Source organism: Fistularia commersonii, chromosome 17 (assembly GCF_037954325.1).
Source record: "Fistularia commersonii isolate RoL2024-O1a breed Wild chromosome 17, RoL_Fcom_v1.0, whole genome shotgun sequence".
Taxonomy (NCBI): domain Eukaryota; kingdom Metazoa; phylum Chordata; class Actinopteri; order Syngnathiformes; family Fistulariidae; genus Fistularia; species Fistularia commersonii.
The window spans coordinates 13,806,410-13,825,278 of record NC_141300.1 but is presented as its reverse complement, the minus strand read 5'-3'; the positions used below and the strand labels follow the sequence as shown (position 1 = coordinate 13,825,278).

The 18,869-nt window shown below is 50.5% G+C and overlaps 1 protein-coding gene across 3 annotated transcripts; it reads right to left on the bottom strand.

Annotated features, from left to right (window-relative positions):
* Positions 1-190: 190 nt before the first annotated feature.
* Positions 191-16,519, bottom strand: LOC147225269 (ELKS/Rab6-interacting/CAST family member 1-like). 3 transcript variants are annotated; one of them, XM_086163360.1, is made up of 21 exons: positions 16,296-16,519; positions 14,352-15,123; positions 14,063-14,251; positions 11,288-11,579; positions 10,061-10,188; positions 9,857-9,931; positions 9,631-9,786; positions 9,361-9,528; positions 9,067-9,234; positions 8,844-8,981; positions 8,617-8,757; positions 8,400-8,540; positions 8,117-8,310; positions 6,728-6,863; positions 6,513-6,644; positions 5,938-5,994; positions 5,348-5,508; positions 5,034-5,181; positions 4,735-4,830; positions 3,278-3,463; positions 191-1,734 (listed from the first exon to the last, which is right to left on the bottom strand). In XM_086163360.1, exons 2-21 carry the CDS (start codon positions 14,895-14,897, stop codon positions 1,597-1,599), a joined length of 3,390 nt encoding a protein of 1,129 aa, XP_086019486.1. In that variant the 5' UTR covers positions 14,898-15,123; positions 16,296-16,519; the 3' UTR covers positions 191-1,596. The 3 variants fall into 3 exon arrangements, with proteins under 3 accessions (XP_086019486.1, XP_086019485.1, XP_086019487.1); XM_086163359.1 differs by lacking the exon at positions 5,938-5,994 and having other exon boundaries at positions 16,296-16,486; XM_086163361.1 differs by lacking the exons at positions 191-1,734; positions 5,938-5,994 and adding an exon at positions 4,451-4,525 and having other exon boundaries at positions 3,324-3,463; positions 16,296-16,486.
* Positions 16,520-18,869: the final 2,350 nt, after the last annotated feature.

The window sequence follows — 18,869 nt, the reverse complement described above, 5'->3', positions numbered from 1 at the left end:
TATCCATACAGTAAACATTTTCATATATATTTTATTCTTATATATCTATAGAACATGACTTTCCGCAAGTGATGGCAGTACTCACACTCGCACACACGCGCGCACACACACACACACACACACACACACGTTTTGTCTTACAGACAAAATTAGACAATAAAACTGCACTGCTGTAACCGGATTATTATTATTTTTATTTTTTTTTCCCAATAACGCACAACACCTTCCACGTAATTACCTTTATTCAGTCACTGCACGTGTTAAATATTAGATTGTTATTTACAAACCCATCTAAAAAGTCAAAAGCTGTTGAAAAGTGACTCGATTCCTGTAAATGCGGATGAACTTAGTGAATAAAAATCTCAGCCCTGAAGAGTTAAAAAATACAATAAAAGGAGCCGTCAGTCGCGTTTGTGAGCACTGAGGAGGACGCGAGGGAAGGGCCTCCGCCCGCGTCCTCCGGTCCACTAACTGAACGTCAGGTGGGCTTCAACGATGATAGGAACTTTGGATGTGACCGAAGGATCGGGCGGGGAATTCTTACATCATGCCTTAGCACCAAGATGACAGAGGAACGAGGATCCCTGCTTGAGGCCCAGTACTGATATCTGTGCATGCTCCAAGGCCACTTGAACGTTCTCAACGGAAACATTGCATACCTCATAACAAGTGGAACGCCGTGTGCAAAACAGTCTACAAATTAACACGTCGCCGGGAACGGACGCTTCGTTTCCCCTCTCTCTCGTCCAGATTTGAGAATATGGTATGTAACTACGCCCGACCCTTTGGGGGGTGGGGGGGGTCGGGCTTTCGTCCCCCTCTCGCGCCACCGAACACGTCAACGTGATCGAGAAGGAAAGATCCGCGGCTCCCAGCTCTTCCGGGGAGCCTGGAAACCCGCTGCTTAAAAAAAAAAAAGAAAAAGTATTTGCCAAGTGTTCTGGCCGCCAGTACCTGTTTTGGTTTAAACCCACTGCCCAGGGAACAGGCGGCGATAGAACCCTGCGATGTCCCCACCCCCCCTTCGATGTAGCGGCTTCCCCCGGTTTCCACCGCGGAAACGTGCTTTCCCGTCCCGACCGGAAGGAAAAGACAGATTTGCAGGACTAATGTGAGCGGTAGAAATCTGAGATAGACGTGTGTGAGGTTCGCTGTGCTTGATCTTCAAACTCCCGCTCTGAAGGGAGGCGTCCGGGGAGGAGGAATGGCAGAACACCAGGAGTTTGAATGCACGTGTCCTCCCCGTCTGCTCCCCCTCCCAGCGCACGGCTGCTAGAGCTTTTAAGGCAAATCCAATATCGTTTGTTTCTGCTAAAGTTCAAGTTCAACCTCCACAGACCTACACCGTGATGCTCCCTGCCCAGAGATCTACTCTATGGTCCCGACAACTTTGTGAGCACTCCCAAGATGAACTGTCAAGCTTTACAGACACACACACACACACACACACACACACAGCTGGGACAGGAAAACTCTCCTGGGTTGTGACAGTTTCTTCCAGGATGGACGAGGAGGAGGAGAAAGCAGGAGTTCAGAGAGACTGGCTGCTTCTCTCCTGGGTGGGAGGGGAGGACCGGCTTCTCCTGGAGCTGCCGGTCAGCACGACTCCTCCAGCGCGTTGACGACCTGCTCCAAGATGTCGGGACAGTAGTCTGCGATCTGCTGGAGGACGGAGTTGGCATACTCCTGCAGCTCCCCGCTCTCCTTCTCACACACCTCCAGCTCCCGCTCCAGCTGGGGGGAGGGAGACGGGGTGAGTCCAGGGCTCAACAAATCACGGAGTACAGCTGGAACTCGACCTCAGATGGTTACACCGCCATCTACCCATTGATTTATCAAGAATTCTGCGTTAATGATGTTAAAACAAATTTCTCTGGGGCGCTACTCTGCCAGTGGAGCGGACAATACGTGGTCACACGGCGTCATACGAGGAAGGCAGCTATGTTTACATCTGCCGGTTGAACGGCCATACTGGACTGTGCTACATTTGGTTTTGTGTTTGTTGTTTTGTTTGGAAACTTTTATCCCTTCATTACGGCTTCCAGAGGGGAAGGCTTTTTTTTATCTATTTCTTGTTCTTTATGTCCTAGATTATGATTGTGGATGAGTGACTTATGCACATTATGTGAGCCCAGATGACCGCAATGGCGTTAGGCTGCATTGTAGGATTGGAAGCGGAGGAGCTCCGGGACAGGAAAGAACTGAGACGGGATTACACATCTTACAAAAATCAAAAAAAGGGGGTTCTGGTGCTCTAAGTACTGAGTCCACAAAAAGGGATGTCCTGCTGTGCTTGGTCGTGCCACACCGCAGGTCCCCTGTGTAACAACGGGGCATCTCCACACACTCCCTTCACACACGCTGAAGGCAATCGTGTTTTCATGTCTTCTCCGAGAGCAGTGTCCAGACACACAACTCGGACCGGCCGCAGGTGCTCAAGACAGCTGACACCAACAGACTCAACAAGCTCATCAGGAGAGCTGGATCTGTCCTGGGAGTGGAGCTGGAGTCTGTTGTGCAGGTGTCAGAGAGAAGGATGCTGAGGAAGCTCCTCAGCATCATGGACAACGTCCATCACCTCCTGCATGCCACGCTGACGTCCTGTCAGAGCTCTTTCAGTCGTAGACTGATACCACCAAGGAGCTCCACTGAACACCACAGGAGGTCTTTCCTACCTGAGGCTATCGGACTTTTTAATTCCTCTCCCTTCAGCCGCAGGGAATCTCAAAGTCTTTGTACTAAAGACCTTAAAACACTTTATAACCTTGACTTGTTACTTTGACACTCATAGTTTTTTTGTATTTCTTATTCTCCCCCCTTTTTTATACTGTTTATACAATTTCCTACTATTATTTATTATTGTTATGTTTTACTTGAAACTCTGGCACAACAATTTCCTTCGGGATAAATAAAGTTATTCTTATTCTTATCCGTTCTACCACTATGTCCTCATTCCGTTATCGATTTTTATCTACGGTGTTGTCTCTGTCCTTTTAATTGTGTCTTTTATTTATATTCATATTATTATTACTGTTACTGTTGCGCTCCTGTGAAAAAAGAATTTCCCCCTATGGGGATCAATAAAGCATTATCTTATGAGCAGTTCTTCAGTACCTTTATTACTTTTACTTCTACAAGAACCAATTTAGGATGATGATAAATAGACTCATTAGCTTGATGTTCAGCTCATTTCTGTTAAGGCCGACTATCACGCTCTGGAAACTGGCGGCGGCGTTGGAAGAATGCCGATCTGCAGCGGAGACAACCTGTTCAGTACCTGCTGAAAGCTCATCTTTTGGAGCTCCTCCTCCCAGTCCTCGGGGTCGCTGTGGTGGTAGTGAGAGGGCGGTGTGAGCTGGCTGAGGATGCTGGGGTCCCGGTCGTGACAGAGGTCTGTCAGGTGGGCGATGTAGAGCTTGAGTTTACTGCGGTTCTGGGACAGGGCTAGAAGAGGGGGGATCATCTGCGGGGGGGGAACGGGGACACGGCGAGAGAGAAACACCAGATGAATCTGTTTGTTCACAAGAGAAAGGTGCAAAGGAGTCATCCTGAGCAGGGGGTCCCAAAGTATGAGAAGGATGTGAATCGACACAAAGCTTGACGTGAAAGGAAGCAAGAAATAAGTCAAAGGAAAGAAGAATGAACCCTGGGTGTCTGTTCAACAACACAAGTGATGGAAGAACTTCACAAGAAGCCTCTATATAGAGACAATAAACTCGATTATATGATAAACAGATGCAATGCGGTTCAAATTTGGAGTTTGGTGCAGAAGCCATCCGGCTCCAGACTCTTCTGCAGCGAGCAGGGGGAGCGAATCTGGCACCTTCCCTTTTAGGGGGTCGATATCTTAAAGCGTTGGAAGCCCCGAGGCCGGAGTGCTTGCTTGTGTTGTCGAAGGTAGAAAACAATTAAATGAGCAGGGGATACACAAACACCTTGATTCAACCAAAGTTTTTAACAAGCGACCTGACATCCGCCTCACCCGCTCACGGGCGGATCGAGTGTGTGAGTGTGTGTGTGTGTGTGTGTGTGTGTGTGGAGCATCGCGAATGTGCACTGACACTCCGGTGGCACTGAGGCCGCGTATGGATAAAGAATTCTGGCGAGCTAAAAGCGCTCCTCTCAACCCGAGCAGCAGATGCCGGTCACGAGTGTGACGGCAGAGGCATGCAGAGTTGAGGTGCTCTAATTAGAGGTGAGGAGATCAGGATCTTCTCATCCTTTTAAATTGTGCATGCACACACACACATACACACATACACATCCTCAGCCACATTGTTCAAGCGCTTGATGAGCTGCGGCGTGGACGACACTGACCATGGACACAGAGAAGAAACCGTGACGAGAGAAGAGAACAGATGGACGGAAGAACGGATGGAAGACGGCCGGACGTGCAGCGATGCAACGATGAGGGGATGAAAGACACATCGGACTTTGCATACGAGCTCACCCTTCTGAACAAAAATGGCAGAGAGAGAGGGGGAGGACGGCATTTCGGCTACGCCCAAATACCCTCCTCATCATCCTGTTAGCCCCCATGTAAGCCAGGCGCAGCAGTGGGGAGGAACATTCGGTTAGTGTGTTTTGACACGGACGGTTTGGAAAAGAGAAAACATGTTTCATCGTAAATCATTCCTCCTGATACGCCGTGCTATCTATGCTGCCGACACCACGGCCTAAGATTTCCGGGAGGTTCTGATGTGACGGACAGGTGGCGGAGGAGGAGGAGGCTACCTGGTCTGGAGAGGGTTTGTGATTTGTCTGGTCGGGGCCCGTCTTCAGGTGGTCGTCTTCGTAGTTATCTGCCATCAGTTTCATTCGGTTCTGAGTCTGAGAGGGGCGGAGAACACCCATAAACAAACTGCGGTGCGGCGCTTAGCATGAAACCCTATACTTCCGCTCTGGATTAAAATTCATTTACACGCAGAAGAGGCAACATGGGTTTAACACTACAATACTCTCTCAGAGAAACTGAACAAACGAAATCCTTCTCGCTCTGATATGGGGGGGATTCTGTCGGACCATCTCCCCACCTGCTGCTTGAGCTGCTGCACCAGCCTGTCCTTCTCCCGCTTCAGCAGAGCCACCTCATCCTGGGTCTTCTTCTTCTTGGAGGAGGACAGCTCCAGTAAGGCAATGTTAGCATCTTTTTCGCTGATGGCGGCCAGCAGCGCCTCCTGCCTGTGGAGAGGCGACACGTTCTGACATGAGCCAACACTTCCATCGCCATCATTTATTCACGGCGTGGAATCTTCCTGTCAGCGGGGCGAGGTCGGGATCGGGTGACATTTTCCGGAGCCAGGCGGCAGTCGTTAAGCCTCCTGCCGCGCGAGTCCACGGGTCTTACTTCATTTCCAGCACCTCCTCCAGATGCTTCCTGCGCTCGGCTCTCAGGGTGGTGAGGTGCGCCTCCTTCTCGCACAGAGACTGCTGGGTGGAGGCCAGCTTGGCCCTCATGGACTCCAGTTCCTGCTTCACCTTCTCCATGGCCCCCAGCAGCTCCTCCATCTTGGATTACACATAATGACCATGAATTCGGGAAGTCAAAGGGGCCAGATCCACATAAAAGGTGCACCATTCACCCAAAAACATTGGAACCCCATTGAAATCTCAAGACTGAAGAGTGCAATCGCTTTTAGGTTCAAAACGAACTTAGAGAACAGACCGAATAATCGAGGTTTGGGATCTAGCTGAATGATGCACATCGTTATGTGGAGGCGAACAGCGGGTAGGCGACAAAAACATGGCTCAGAAGAGCAGCAGGGCCGTACAAGACAGTGCAACCCAACGACATGGAACTCAAAGCCCCTGAAAAAAGTCGACACATTTTAGAGCCGTTGTTTTTAGATTGCATGCATTGTGGAGGTGCTGCTGTTATCGTGTCCACCTCTGAGCTCTGCTGCTTATGGATGGACGTCACACACGCCGGGCTCGTACCTTGGACCACTGAAAGTGGGCGAGGGTGGACTCATGCATTGGTTTGTGTGAGTGCTTCTGAGAGGCGGTGTGTAGCAGAGAGGAAACAAGAGAGAACGACAAGCAGAGATAAAAGAACTGAGAGATGCGGAGGCTAGAGGAGAGGAGGGAGGAGGAAACACTATGGCAGCAAAAGGTTAGGAGGAGGGGAGAATCTCAGTATGTGAAGATGACATTATTTACACCACAAGTAAGGGGTGAGTGTGTGACGGCCGGCAACTCAAACAGAAACCGTTTGAACCTGAGTGTCCGCTCGCTGAATTCATATTGAAAAAAAGGTCAAAGTGCATCAAAGTGCACGGACGGTGGGATGAGACCACCATCCTGGGGGGGGGGGGGGTTCTGCGGTTACACAGACCCGTCAATCACCTGACCACGTGTGCTCGGGAAGACGCCTCGGAACTCCTGAAGGTCCGAGCAGCGTTCCCCTCAGATGCGGTTATACGTGGGTTGGGTCGGGTCTGAGTGGGGCGACGGGCCGGGGAGGGTGTTCTGAACGAGGCTGAACGTGCGGCGGGTGACGGACGTGTGCGTACCTGCTTCTCCTGGAGCGTCCGGGCAGCCTCCTCCTGCGCGAGCACCATTTCTCGCTCAGCGGTGATTTGGACGCTTTCTCTCAGGGCCTCTTCCAGCTCCTCGATGCGCTCCGTCTTCTGGCGCAGGGAGTCCTTCAAAGCAGGAGTTGGAATCAGAAACGGTGTTTTTTTTTTCCCCCCCAGCCCCGGAGGAAGCGAGTTCAGGAGAACCTCACCTTGACCTGCTGGGAGCTCTCGGACATGTTGTCCTCCCTCTTTCTGGCCTCCTCCATCAGACGGGCATTCTTGCTTTTCTCCACCTGCTCCTTGTGCTTCAGAGACGCCACCTTCTTGGACTGATCCTTCATCTGCCTGCGGAGACACACAAGGATACGGGGGCGTTAAAGGCGTGGCGCCGGGACGATGAATCCCAAGTCCCGGCAGACGTCCTCCAATAATTTGAACCAAATAAAAGACAGTTAATGAAAACGGCGGAGACAAACTTTCCCAGATAAATAGATTTTCATGCATTTCTTTACTGTGAGTTCGAACTCTAAAGTTAAGGTTTATCAAGGCGTGCGGCGCACGATTCCACAACAAACGGGTCCGATGCAAACATGTTGTTCTTGTACTTTCGGGTTTTCCCTCCAGGGCACCAAAAATAGTGTTTTGTATTGGAGCACTTGACAACAGACAAAGGAGGCACTTATTTTAAAGAAACAGGAAATGTGACTTGTCACATCTGCACACAAAGATGTGCTGATGCAGTATTTTTACCATTATCATCTAATCTGGACTCATTTCGCCCCAATAATGTCATTCTCCGACCGAGCGGGAGGGGAACTTTAGTCCCGTCTTGATAAATGTGACTATTCCTCCAGAAATGAAACACCTATACAAGTGTAAAGAGACATACTGATACAGAATTCAACACTTGTAAGAATAGTGGAAATAGGTCTCATGCAGAGGATTTTTTTTTTTTTAACTCGCTGACTTTCCCCGCGTTGGCTGATTTGCTGCCACGTTTTATTGGCTCACACTACAGATTGAGATTTGCCTGCGGCGGGTCCAAAGGGAGATCGAGAACAATGTCATGACGGGCTTGGGGCTCCTCAAGAGCTGGCCAAAAGTGGAGAGGGAGGAGTGCAGGTACTCACCTGGAGGCCAGACTGGAGAGGTGAGGGGTTTCCCATGAAAAGACAAGAAAGCAGTAAGAGAGAGAAAAAAAAAAAAAGGCTCAGACAGGGAAAATGTGTAAATATTAAGAAATGAGAAGGAGGAGCAGAAACACATCAGCTACAGTTCTGGGTGGGGTCTAATTCCTGGACAGGAGGAAACGCTGAAAGCCAGGAAGCTCAGATGCATCTTCTGTCTTCAGTGATGTACACCTTAAACTTCTACCAGATCTTAGTGTGGAGTCTGAAAAGTGTGTGTGCTGGAGAAGCTGCAATGGGCCAGCGTCTGCGTGAATGTGAGCGGAGGGGGTGAAGATAAGTCTCCGCACTGCGGGAGGGAAATACGGCACGGCCGAAGCTCAGCGCTGCCTTCTCTTCCTAAATACGAAATGACTACACATCAAGGAGTGTTGACACACTCAAAAGGCGGGCAATTCCTCGCACACACACCTCTCCAGCTCACTGATCTTCTTGTCTTTGTCATTCTTCTCATTCTCCATCTCCCGCAGGATCTCCAGCAGGCGGTCCACCTCGGCCTGGGCCTTCCCGGAGTCCTCTTTGTGCCGGGCCACCTCCTGTTCCAGGCGCTTGATGTGCTCGGCGAGCTCGGTGTTGGCCTGGGCCTCCAGAGCTGCGTTCTGAGCCTGGAGGACGTGAACGTGCGGAGAGGAGGTGTTTCACGCTGGCGGTGAAGGAAAGACGAACGCATTGCATCGACTCCCTCGGCTCTTACTCTCTTCAGCTGGTTCTCCAGCTTCACGCATTCCTCCTTCTTCTGCTCCAGAGCGATTTCCAAACTTTTGAGTTTGGAGTCCTTCTTCAGTCCTGAGGAGGCCAGGGATGAGGCGTGTTCCTTCAGGTCCAGCAGAGACGTCTGCACGCACAAACACACATGGAGATGCGTTGGACCAAAACTCCCGTTTCCTGGCGAGAGTCCTCCGGCGTCTCACCTCCCGGTCGGACAGGTCTCCCTGCAGCAGGCTCAGCCTCTCCTTCAGCTCCTTCAGCTCCTTCTTGGTGCTCTCCAGCTCCTCCGTCTTCTCTCGGTCGTCTCGGTCTCGCTGCTCCTTTAGTCGCTCGATGATGCGCTCCTGCCGGCGCCGGGAAGAAGGTCGAGAGGAGTAAATACGGGCCGCGGCACGCGGCTGCGACGTGTTTGCGTCTGAGAGGAACTTGCCTTCTCTGCCAAGGACTCTTCCAGAGTGGTGAGAGCCGTGTCGGTGTTGGAGGTGTCCGCCTGCAAAGACTTCACTCTCTCCTTCAGGCTGCTCATCTGCTTCTCCTTGTCCCTCAGCTGCTCCTGCAGGTTCTCGATCTGCAGACAGAAGCAGTGGTGAGGAGGGCCCGGCGCACCGGGAGAGGATGAGCGCCTTTTAAAAGAAGCTTTAAATCCTGAGCACCTTCTTCTGTAGCACGTTGACTTTGCGCTCCTTGACCTCCAGCATGTCTTTGAGGTCGTGGATCTCCCCGTTGAGCGTCCCCTTCTCCTCGGACACCTCTTGTATCTGTTTGCTCTTCTTATTCAGAGTTGCTTCCTTCTCTTCCAAGCGCAGGCGCAAGGCATCCACCTGTGGGAAAGACACATCCGATCATCCAGATGTCGCACCATCTTGAGTCCGTCATCGGTCCAACTCCTAACTCCGGAAGCTCTCTTAGATCCACAGGATGGAGGCGTACGACCGTGTCCGCCTCACCTCGGTCTGCAGGATGGCGGCTCTCTGCTCCTTGGCGGTGAGGGACTCCTTCAGGACCTCGATGTGCTGTTTGCTGTCTGAGAACTGGTTGGTGAGGGTCTCCAGCTTGGTCTGCAAGCCAAGGAGCTCTGTGTCCTTCCTGGAGAGGTCCTGCTTGACCTGCTCCATCTGGAAAAGATTAGAAACCAAGAGAAAGGCAGACAGGAATAAGACAAGAGGGCTGCGTGGTGTATCATCCTCATGGTACCACAGTCATCTCCTTCCTCTGACCTTATTCTTCATGAACTTGGTGTGGCTGCGATAGACCTCCATCTGCTTCATCTCCTCCTGACGCTCCTCGCAGCTCAGCAGCCCATTGGATTTCAGCATCAGCAGCTCCTCCTCCATGTCCCTCAGGCTGCGCTCCATGGAGTTGATCTTTGCATCCTGGGATGGATGTTGAGGAGTTAGTACACCCGCAGCAAACACACACCTGTAAAAACCCATTCATCTTCACCTTCATATCGATGACGGTCTGCAAAGCCTTGGTTTTGGTCGATTCGGGGGTTCCTTCGAATCGACGATGCAGCTCCTGGCGGTTCAGGACGAAGAACGGGTTAAACATTCGTGCAAATATCGACGCGGGCGATCAAGAGACGGACAAAGCCGTTCGGATCACGTAAACGTGACGTCCCGCCCCTCGGGGCGAAAGAGGAGTCACCTCTCTCAGCGCGGTGATCTCCCGGTCCCTCTGGTCCAGTAAGCTCTCCAGGTGATGCCGGTGCATTTCTGCGTCGGCCAGCCTCCTGGTGCGCTCCTGGTCCTCCTCGGATGCCTTCGCAGACGGTCCTGGAACAGAAATATGCCGACGCAGCGGCCCGGTTATCCGGATGAAGCGGGTCAAAGGGCCAGAGGTCCAAGACGCTTATTAAAACCAGTGTTCTCACTTGTAGCACAGATTGAGCAGGATTATCTGCTCACTTGGAAAATATACCTTCATTTTCAGCCTCCGCACTGCACTTGGGATACGGAGGACGGACGTTCCTCTCTATCACAAGCTAATTCTTCCTGCTGTCACGAGCTAAACCAGTGTTTCCCAACCTTTTCTGAGCCACGGCACATATTTTACATTTGAAAAATCACACAGCACACCACCACATGAATATGTCAAAAACAGTTTTTAACGAATTAGGATGAAACCGTGGTCTCAATTTACTTAGTGTGAAATCTAATATCTGTATATTCGTCAAGTTGCAATGCAAATTTCCCACTGATGTGCAACTTTTCCAGAACACCTTTTTGCAATGTCCGAAGACATGTCATCAATATGTCTGAAAATTGTATTATTTGAGAGAACTCGGGCTATTTCTTTATCAACGCCAGAGCCGAGCATGTCTTCTACAATGACTTTGCCGGCAGGTAGTATTAATGTTTTGCTACGGTGTGTGGCTGTTTGGATTTAGAGATGAGTTCAGCAACTTTGTAGCAGCTTTCACTGCTTTCTCACTCCTCTTGGTAGTTCTCAACAATGCTGCCTGTTTGTTTACGCAGATACAAGGACTTTTTATTGTAAAGATGTATCACACAAAGCCCCACTAATCACTTTGATACACAGACGCACAGGTTAATTCACTTCCCGTTGCCTGCGAATGGGCGCGCTGCCCACATAGTCATGGGAAGACACATTATTTGCGTTGGATAAATCATTTTCGGACCAATCAGGTGAAAGTGGGCATTTTTCCACGGCACACCTGATGATCTCTCACGGCACACTAATGTGCCGCGGCACAGTGGTTGGGAAACACCGAGCTAAACGATTCTAGTCTTCTTGTTGATCTGAGTTTCCACATCGAACTATCTTGTTCATTAGAAATACACCCTGTCCTACCCTGCCTCACTTTCTTCTTGTATCCCCATTTCTCACAAACGTTCCAGAGCACGAACCCACCTTTGCTCTGGAGCATCTCCAGGAGTTTCTTGATGGACTCGTCTCTGGCTCCGAGGGTTTGCTTTTGGGTGTCAATCCTCAGCTCCATCTCCTCCAGGGTTTTCCTCAGCAGGAAGAGTTCCTTGGCCTGCCTCTCGTGCTCCACGTGGAGCCGCCTGTAGTTCTCCTCCGTGGGCTCGGACGAGAGGGTCAGGTCGCGACCTTGGCTGGCAGGATCTTGCTGGAGCAGCTGGTTCAGGTCCCTCTGGATCCTCAGCTCGTCCTGGAGGGCCTGGACCGTCATCTGAAGATGCTACGGCCATTGAAACACGCGCATGCATTTATAAACTTCACTTTCAAATGAACTTCATGTCTTTTTGCTGGACCGCAAATGGTTTTGGGCTCGGGCGGGTGAGGAGCTCCGTGAATTATTTGGGCTGACACAGGACCGGAGACCCACCCGTTCCTGATCCCTTCCCTGCAGCACACCGCATTACAGTAGGTTGAACATCTCCCTCCGACCACGGCTGGGAAGTTATCTTCGCTGACAGCTGCGCCTCCGTCAGTCCACACACTGAACTGTGCAGAAACCTAGCAGGATTTCTGCACAGAGTCACACTGTATGCTTGGACATTACGAGGGCGGGAGAGTCAGCCCAGCACAGAGTTGCACTGTTTGGGGCATTTGATGCAGCGGCACGCCGGACAGCGGCTGAGAGACCGGGCTTTGTTACGCTCACTTCAGAACTGTGTGTTTTCAGACGAGAGAACAATGAGAGAAGCCTGTGTCTGCCTTCGTTTCTACCCCGTCTTCCTTCTCCTTTGTCTTTGTCATCCTCTCCTCCTCCCTCCACCTAGCTTGCACTCCCTCTCCTTCTCCTTCCTTTCACCTCCTCTCCACCCCGTGACTCGGGCTGACTCACTGCACACGTACACACACCCACCCATTTTCCCCCGCCATAAGCCGATATTCTGACTCAAAAAAAAAAAAGAGAAGAAAACCATGTCACAACTCGGTGCCGTGCAAACAGATCCGGTCTCTACCACACGTCATCCGGAGCAGTGGACCAAAGGTCTATAAGGAACAACCTTCCTTTTTTTCCTCTAAAATGTCACCTCTGCTGGGCCCGAGCAGAGAGTCAAACTCCAACAATAACACCAATGACTGTCTGGCATTCTGTGTCACCATGGTGTTGGTGTTACTGTGCGGCATTCATGACTTGGTCAACATTAGATTTAAAATAAATCAATTCGGTTGTTTGGAGACGCTCTGGTCTCCACGAGCCCCAGAAGGAGCGGCTACATCATGCTACAATCAATGATGCTGGCCAAAGTGCTAAATGTCGCTAATCTGTTCTTGGTGATAAACAGGTGAGGATGTTTGCTCACTCACATGACTGCCCAAGTCGAGACAAATGTTATTGATCATCCTTGAGGCAGGGAGCCGCAGAAAACCATGATGATTAATACATGAGAATCTGACCTTCTAATGGGAGAGGGAGATGAATTTACATTATTACAAACCGGTTAATAGTCATTTGTCAGAGGAGGATACAGATAAATGTCTTTGTAAACACATACGGTATATTAGACGCATGCAAAGCAAAGGCAGATGTGAGTGACGACCACATAAATTAATGAATGTATATGCACTGAGAAATACACCCTGCAAATGCAAACCTACTATCTGCAGTCAGTTGAACGTGCACTCAATAAGGGCTGCAGTTCAACAGAGGCCATAATTAGACAAATGCCTTTCCCTTGCACGCGTGCCAGTGTGGGAGGTGGAGGCTGACATATGAAAGCAGACATCTTTAAATTACAGCACCCGCTGATTAGCTGTGCACTCATCGGGCATTACTGGAATTAGTCCACGTTGTGATTCTGTCTCAGCAGGACTGAAAACAGCAAATTACATAGATCTGCCCTTCCATTAGGAATCACAGGAAGACACAGGAGGACCATCGTTTTCCATTAATGAAACATCCACGAGGCAGCTTCGGCCGCACACCGTCGCCTGTTAAAGAGCTGCATACAAACACACACCTGTTATGGCCGTGAGCGCATGCACGCACACAGATCTGGGTTTCGGAGCAGATGTGTTTCCCCTTCTGACAGAAATAAAAGTCATTTGAATACTTGGCAAACCGTTTTAGATGCAACAGAAGTCCAGTGAAGTGTAGCAGTCCTGGCAGCAGGCGGCCGCCAACCGAAGGCATGTTCAGAGCTTATGGAGGGATTTTTCTTCCCTCTCCAGACAGCCATCAGGATGGGAAAATACGGAGTCCTGCCATTTTACTATAGACTGTGAAAATGTACATCTGGTTTCTGATGATGTCTCAATCTGCCGCAGAATCATCTTCAAAAAGCTCAGGACATAAATATTATCTAAGTGTGATTAAACATACCTGTTAATTTTCTCCTGATACTTTCAATTTCTCTTCTAATCCGCACTTTATCCATATTCACCACCACCGGCTATTTCTACATCACACAGAGAGACCGAGGCAGCCATTGGATTTACAGCCTCTTTCATCCATTAAGCATGAGCATATAGCGGAATATAAGAGGATTAACTCGATGTTCAGAAAGGGACTCGAACCTATGGGAACTCGAAGCTTTAAAGCTGAGAAAAAATGTATTTTTCAAGTTGAACATCTTTGACCGACGCTCCGGTTCTTTTGTCGCCACCATTCTAATTAATAAGAAAGCGAGAAAATCACCTGAGGATCAGAATATCTGAAGCGCGATGAGCAGAGAGGCCCCTTTCCAACCCCGTCGACGTGGAGACACTCACCTGAGCTTCATCCTGAATCACGCGGTACTGTTCCTTCCACACGGCGATCTTAGACACCTCGTCTTTACGAAGAGCCCGTTCCTTTTTCAACTCCGGGCTCCAGAACGTCTTGATGGAATTCATGGAGGAACTCAGTTTGCTCTCCTTCACTTCCACTTCCCGTCGGAGAAGCTCATTTTCTCGGAGCACCTGAGAAATTAAACACGGAGCACGTCAGCCTGTGATCGGGCAAACCCTCGCATGGATACCGAGACTCTGAAATAAATCCCACGCTCTATGAGGAACCTACCTCTTTGAGCTGAGCCTGGAGGTCCAGTATGGTGTTGTCTCGGGCCTGTCTTAGAGAATGCGGAACGGTGGAGGCCATGTGGTGCTCTCCAAAAGCCAGAGCGTCACCTGACATCATGCCGGCTGGCAGTACGGCGTTGGCAGGCACCGTGGTGGAAATGTTTGGAGTGCTGCCGGCCACAACTCCACCGCTACTGCCCCTGGACCCATACGTCACCCTCTGCCTGCCCATGGTGGTCACTGGCCCACCGCTCTTGGTGAGGTGGTCACCCGCCATGGCCACTTCATTGTCACTCAGGTACATTGGTCCCGAGGTGGCATAAGCGGCGTTGAGGGACTGGATGTTCTCCATGGAGAGCGTCTTGCCTCCCGGACCTCCAGGACCGCCGCCGCTGCCCCCGGTGCTGTTGGTACGACGGTGTCCCATACGAGGAGAGCGAGGAAGGCGAGGGGAACGACCGGAACCCTGGACACCGGTACCAGATCCATCTCTGCCTCCGCTATGGTTGGTATCCCCTCTGCCAACAGAGCGGGCGCTACCATACATCTTCTGCTCAGTAGAAGAATGGAGATGACAGGGGAAAACTGAAGGAGGGCTTCAAGTGTCTGTGTGCTATCTTGTAGATTGGTGCTTATGTTTTTCACTGATTCTGTGAATATGTGGTTTTCTCAGTGTGAGACAGAGCGGAGGTTCAACTCAACACTCTCACAGACAGGCTTTGGTCTTCCGGGCAGATGCTGGTACGTCCGCGGTGGTAAAGTACGGTACAAATCTACAAAGGACAGAGAACAATCACCTTTAACGTGCAGCACAGAATGGATCATTCGCCACACAGTTTACAATTGTCGAAACACGCGGTCAGATTAGAACGAACAAGGTCTCTTATGGATCCCTCAGCCCCACCTCTGATTTCATCGGGCAACACACGGTCAATAAAATGGTTACTTTGACCAGAGGTTCTGTCTTTTAGTTACCAAATGAATAAATACAGAGCAAACAGTGAAGTAACTGCTGTGCAAACCCCAGGAGGAGCACATTTCTCCAGTAAAGTCCCGATAGATCTCCTGGTGGTCGACCTCCTTGAGGTGGATCTAGGACAAACCTGGATCTGACAGTTGACCACTGCTTTTCTCACCCTTAGCAAAGGATAGCTGCACGTCACAACGTTATCCAAGAGTGTGTAGCCTTATCTTTGAGTCTGTTCTAAATACGTGAGGGGGGGCGTTGGACGTGGTTTCTGTGTGTCTGGTCCAAATGTTTGTCTCAATTTGGGTGTTTTATCGAGTTAATTTAAAATAAAGACCAGTCAGCAAGGCTGAGCTGCGGGCCCTGCTAACGGCTAACGGGAACACGGCTAACGGTGCATTTCTGCCTTTCCCCGTTAAATGAACTCAAAATGACAATTGTTGGCGCTGTCAGGTGTTTCATTCCATTCGTACTGAGCGAATAAATTCCCAATTGCTAATCTCCGATGGTTTCATTCGATGTATTTTGTGACTCGGGGATCAGACGCTATTGATTTGACTAGCAGGGGAGGGAAAGGGGGATTGTCCATCATGGACGTTGGATAGGAAAAAAAACAAACTCGGTAGAAAACCGAGGCTGCTGTGTTAAAGGGCCGTGAAAAGGGTGTCTGCGGGAGGGAAAGGTGGAATAGATGCACGGATAGCGCGGCTGGATGTGACATTAACCCTGGATCGGAGGCTTTTCCACATCCACGCCGACACCGCAGCCTGCTGTGGAGCCACCCATGTCCAGTCCCGGCCGCCCCCTCCGGAGCCGGTTTCGGGTTCGGGGGCTCAACCCCTCCCAGCCTTGCTATTATGGTGTAGTCGAAATAGTCGAAAAAAAGTTCACATTGGTTTCCTCCTTCGATCCATCCACGCAAACCCATTTTCTCCACGCTAACACAATAGCGCACGGTGAGATCCACGGAGAGCGTACCTGAGCCGCGGTGAGGCGGGGTTCTCCCGATCCCGGCTTTGGATCCTGCGCTCAGGCAACCCGGCTCCGACGAGGGGCCCTTTGGGTCGACGGCTCGGCGGACGCCTATCTCAGTTTGCCATCTTCCAGGCGGCAGAAGCGGCGGCGGCGGCGGCAGCAGCAGCAGCAGCTCGGGAGAGCCAAGGCGCCGCGGTGACGTCAGGCCTCCGGTGCGCGTTCACGGCGACCCTCTTCGCCACGCGCCAATCTCCGATGCGCGCTCACGACGCTGGGGGAAGGAAAAAAAGAAAAAGAAAAGAGGGAGTAACGGGGGGGGCATGGAGAGCATCTGCGCTTACATGTATTATATCTTTTGGTTTTACGCTGATATATGACGGAAAAACACTAGGGAATGCCCCAAAGCGTGTGTTTTTTCACGGGAGCGACAGCCACGTAAACACTGTTCGTTCTGGGCAGTGAACGCACCGCGGCAGGCAGTGAACGTTGCATATGTGTGTGTGTGTGTGTGTGTGTGAGACACCCACCCACAGGGGGCAGTATTGGCCCGTAGAAAGGAGCGGGATGTTCGATGGGTGCAACCCCCCCATCCCCCCCCCCCCCCCACCCCCGGCTATGCAGAGGTCCTGGGGTTAAAGGGGGAAACGATTCAAATAGTAATTGAACGAGAAATTAGGAAATGAAGTAAAGAAATCTGCTGTCTTTTGCACGTTACCCATGGCCTGACGAGGGAATTCTTACAAAATATGACCTTAGTGTTTATTAATTCAGCTCATTCCTCAACTAATCAAATATTTACAGAAAGGCGGCCCAGTGGTGGGGATGAAATCGGAGGGTTCGGGTTCCTCTGGTGTGTGTGCGCCTTTACCAAACCTGTATACCTGTGCCACCTACAACATGTTGGCCGGCACTCGGGACGAGTCTTTCATGGGCGTTTGCAGCCTCATTGCAGCAGTAATGTCTTGCAAACCTGACACGATAGCGCATGGAAAAAGCAAAAGCAAAGGAAAGAAAGTGAAGTGCGCTGTTCTAGTTATGAGGTCATCCCTCATCGGCGCATGCGCAGTAGGCGATCAGTCTCTCCGTCGATGTCGAGGCAGCGGCGCTTCCGTGAGCGCGAGCACCCGGAGCTCGAGCTGACACGCGCTGATTGATTGACGTGCCTCCTTGACACCTGAACAATGGACGTGTGTCCATTTCACATTTATTCCAAGACGGATTTCCGCTGTGAGCGTCTCAACGCGGGGTGACAAACGACGGTTGTGCGGACCGCGAACGCTGTTGGGGTAAGGCGCAGTCTGTTATACGGCGTAGCCTATCGCTAACTGGATTACGCGTTGCTGTATTTCCCCCCCCCCCAAAAAAAAAATGTTTTATGTTAGCAGTCTACATCCACCTAGCTAGGAAACAACGGCTAATCTTCCAAATGGCCATGTCAACATGACGGCGTCGTGGAGTGTAAAGATGTCGTTAAAATGGGATTTTAATTGACGCGTAATGTAGTCAAGTTAAACGCTGACGCTATTAATAGTTTGAATTCTTGACATGGATTTGTTGAATGGGACCGTCGGGGGGTGGGTCGAGCCATTCCGACCATCTGTTATGCCCGCCTGGCTAACGTTAGCAAGTGGGGTCAGCTCGCCGCCCGGCAGCGCTCAAACGGCCGGCGCTCGACCGCTGACAGCGGCGCATGGAGCGGTCACCGGCGACGAGACCCGGCCTGATACATCGGTCGCTCTACCGTGATTGCGAGAGCGGCCCGGGCAGCAGACTCATATGATGTTTGTGCAAACCTGCCAAATTGAATTTATTTAAACGCAAGCGTACACAAAATGCTAGCGGAGGGCGTGACAGCTTTTCAAACACGTGACGTGGTAATTATTCATGGTTGGTTAACGTTTCACTGGTCAGTGCGCTATGAGCTAACTAGCTCCATGCTAACTGTGCTACTTAGCAAGCTAACAAAGAGCCGTTGCTCCTCCTTGCTTTGATGTTCGATGTTGCCAGTTCTAGTGGTGTGGTGCCACTGGTAGGGCGGAGAAATAGGTAGGTTAAATGCGTCTTATATTGTTGTAAATATCAAATAAATTAATGCGTTTCATTGGGAAAAAAAATGAATGTTATTGTCATTAACATCCCTGGGTTTCGTTGACACTGGTGTTGCCTACGCAGCTAACGTTAATGGCTAGAAACATGGCAGGGTGTAGATGGCGATTAACTAAGCATTGTCATTGCAAACACGTATATTTAACACAACGAATCTAAATATAAATGAGCGCCATGTGAACATATTACATTGCCAGTTGTTGAGCTGCATGTACAATTTAAATTTTCGCCATACCATTTGCTTTGTGTACCTTTTACAATCACGATTTCAGAGACGAATCCTGCAGTGGGGTAATTTTAAATTCTCGTTCTTGTAGCTTTTAATTGCACGTACCGGGATGCTTTGCTTGACAAATAATCTTTTCGTAGTTTGTTGCCAATATGAGGGTTTACAAGTGTAGCCTGTTAGACTGAAGGGCAATTAAAGTTTGTTTTGTATTTCAAACTAAAACGCCCACATTGCTCAGTTCT

Bases quoted from the DNA above. Each gene is read 5' to 3' on its own strand.
- LOC147225269 (XM_086163360.1), bottom strand. From the start codon at position 14,897: ATGTATGGTAGCGCCCGCTCTGTTGGCAGAGGGGATACCAACCATAGC. The intron at 9,529-9,630 runs GTCAGAGGAAGG...AATCTTTTCCAG, and splicing joins CCAAGTTCATGAAGAATAAG to ATGGAGCAGGTCAAGCAGGA. The intron at 8,311-8,399 runs GTAAGAGCCGAG...CACGTCCTCCAG, and splicing joins TGGAGAACCAGCTGAAGAGA to GCTCAGAACGCAGCTCTGGA.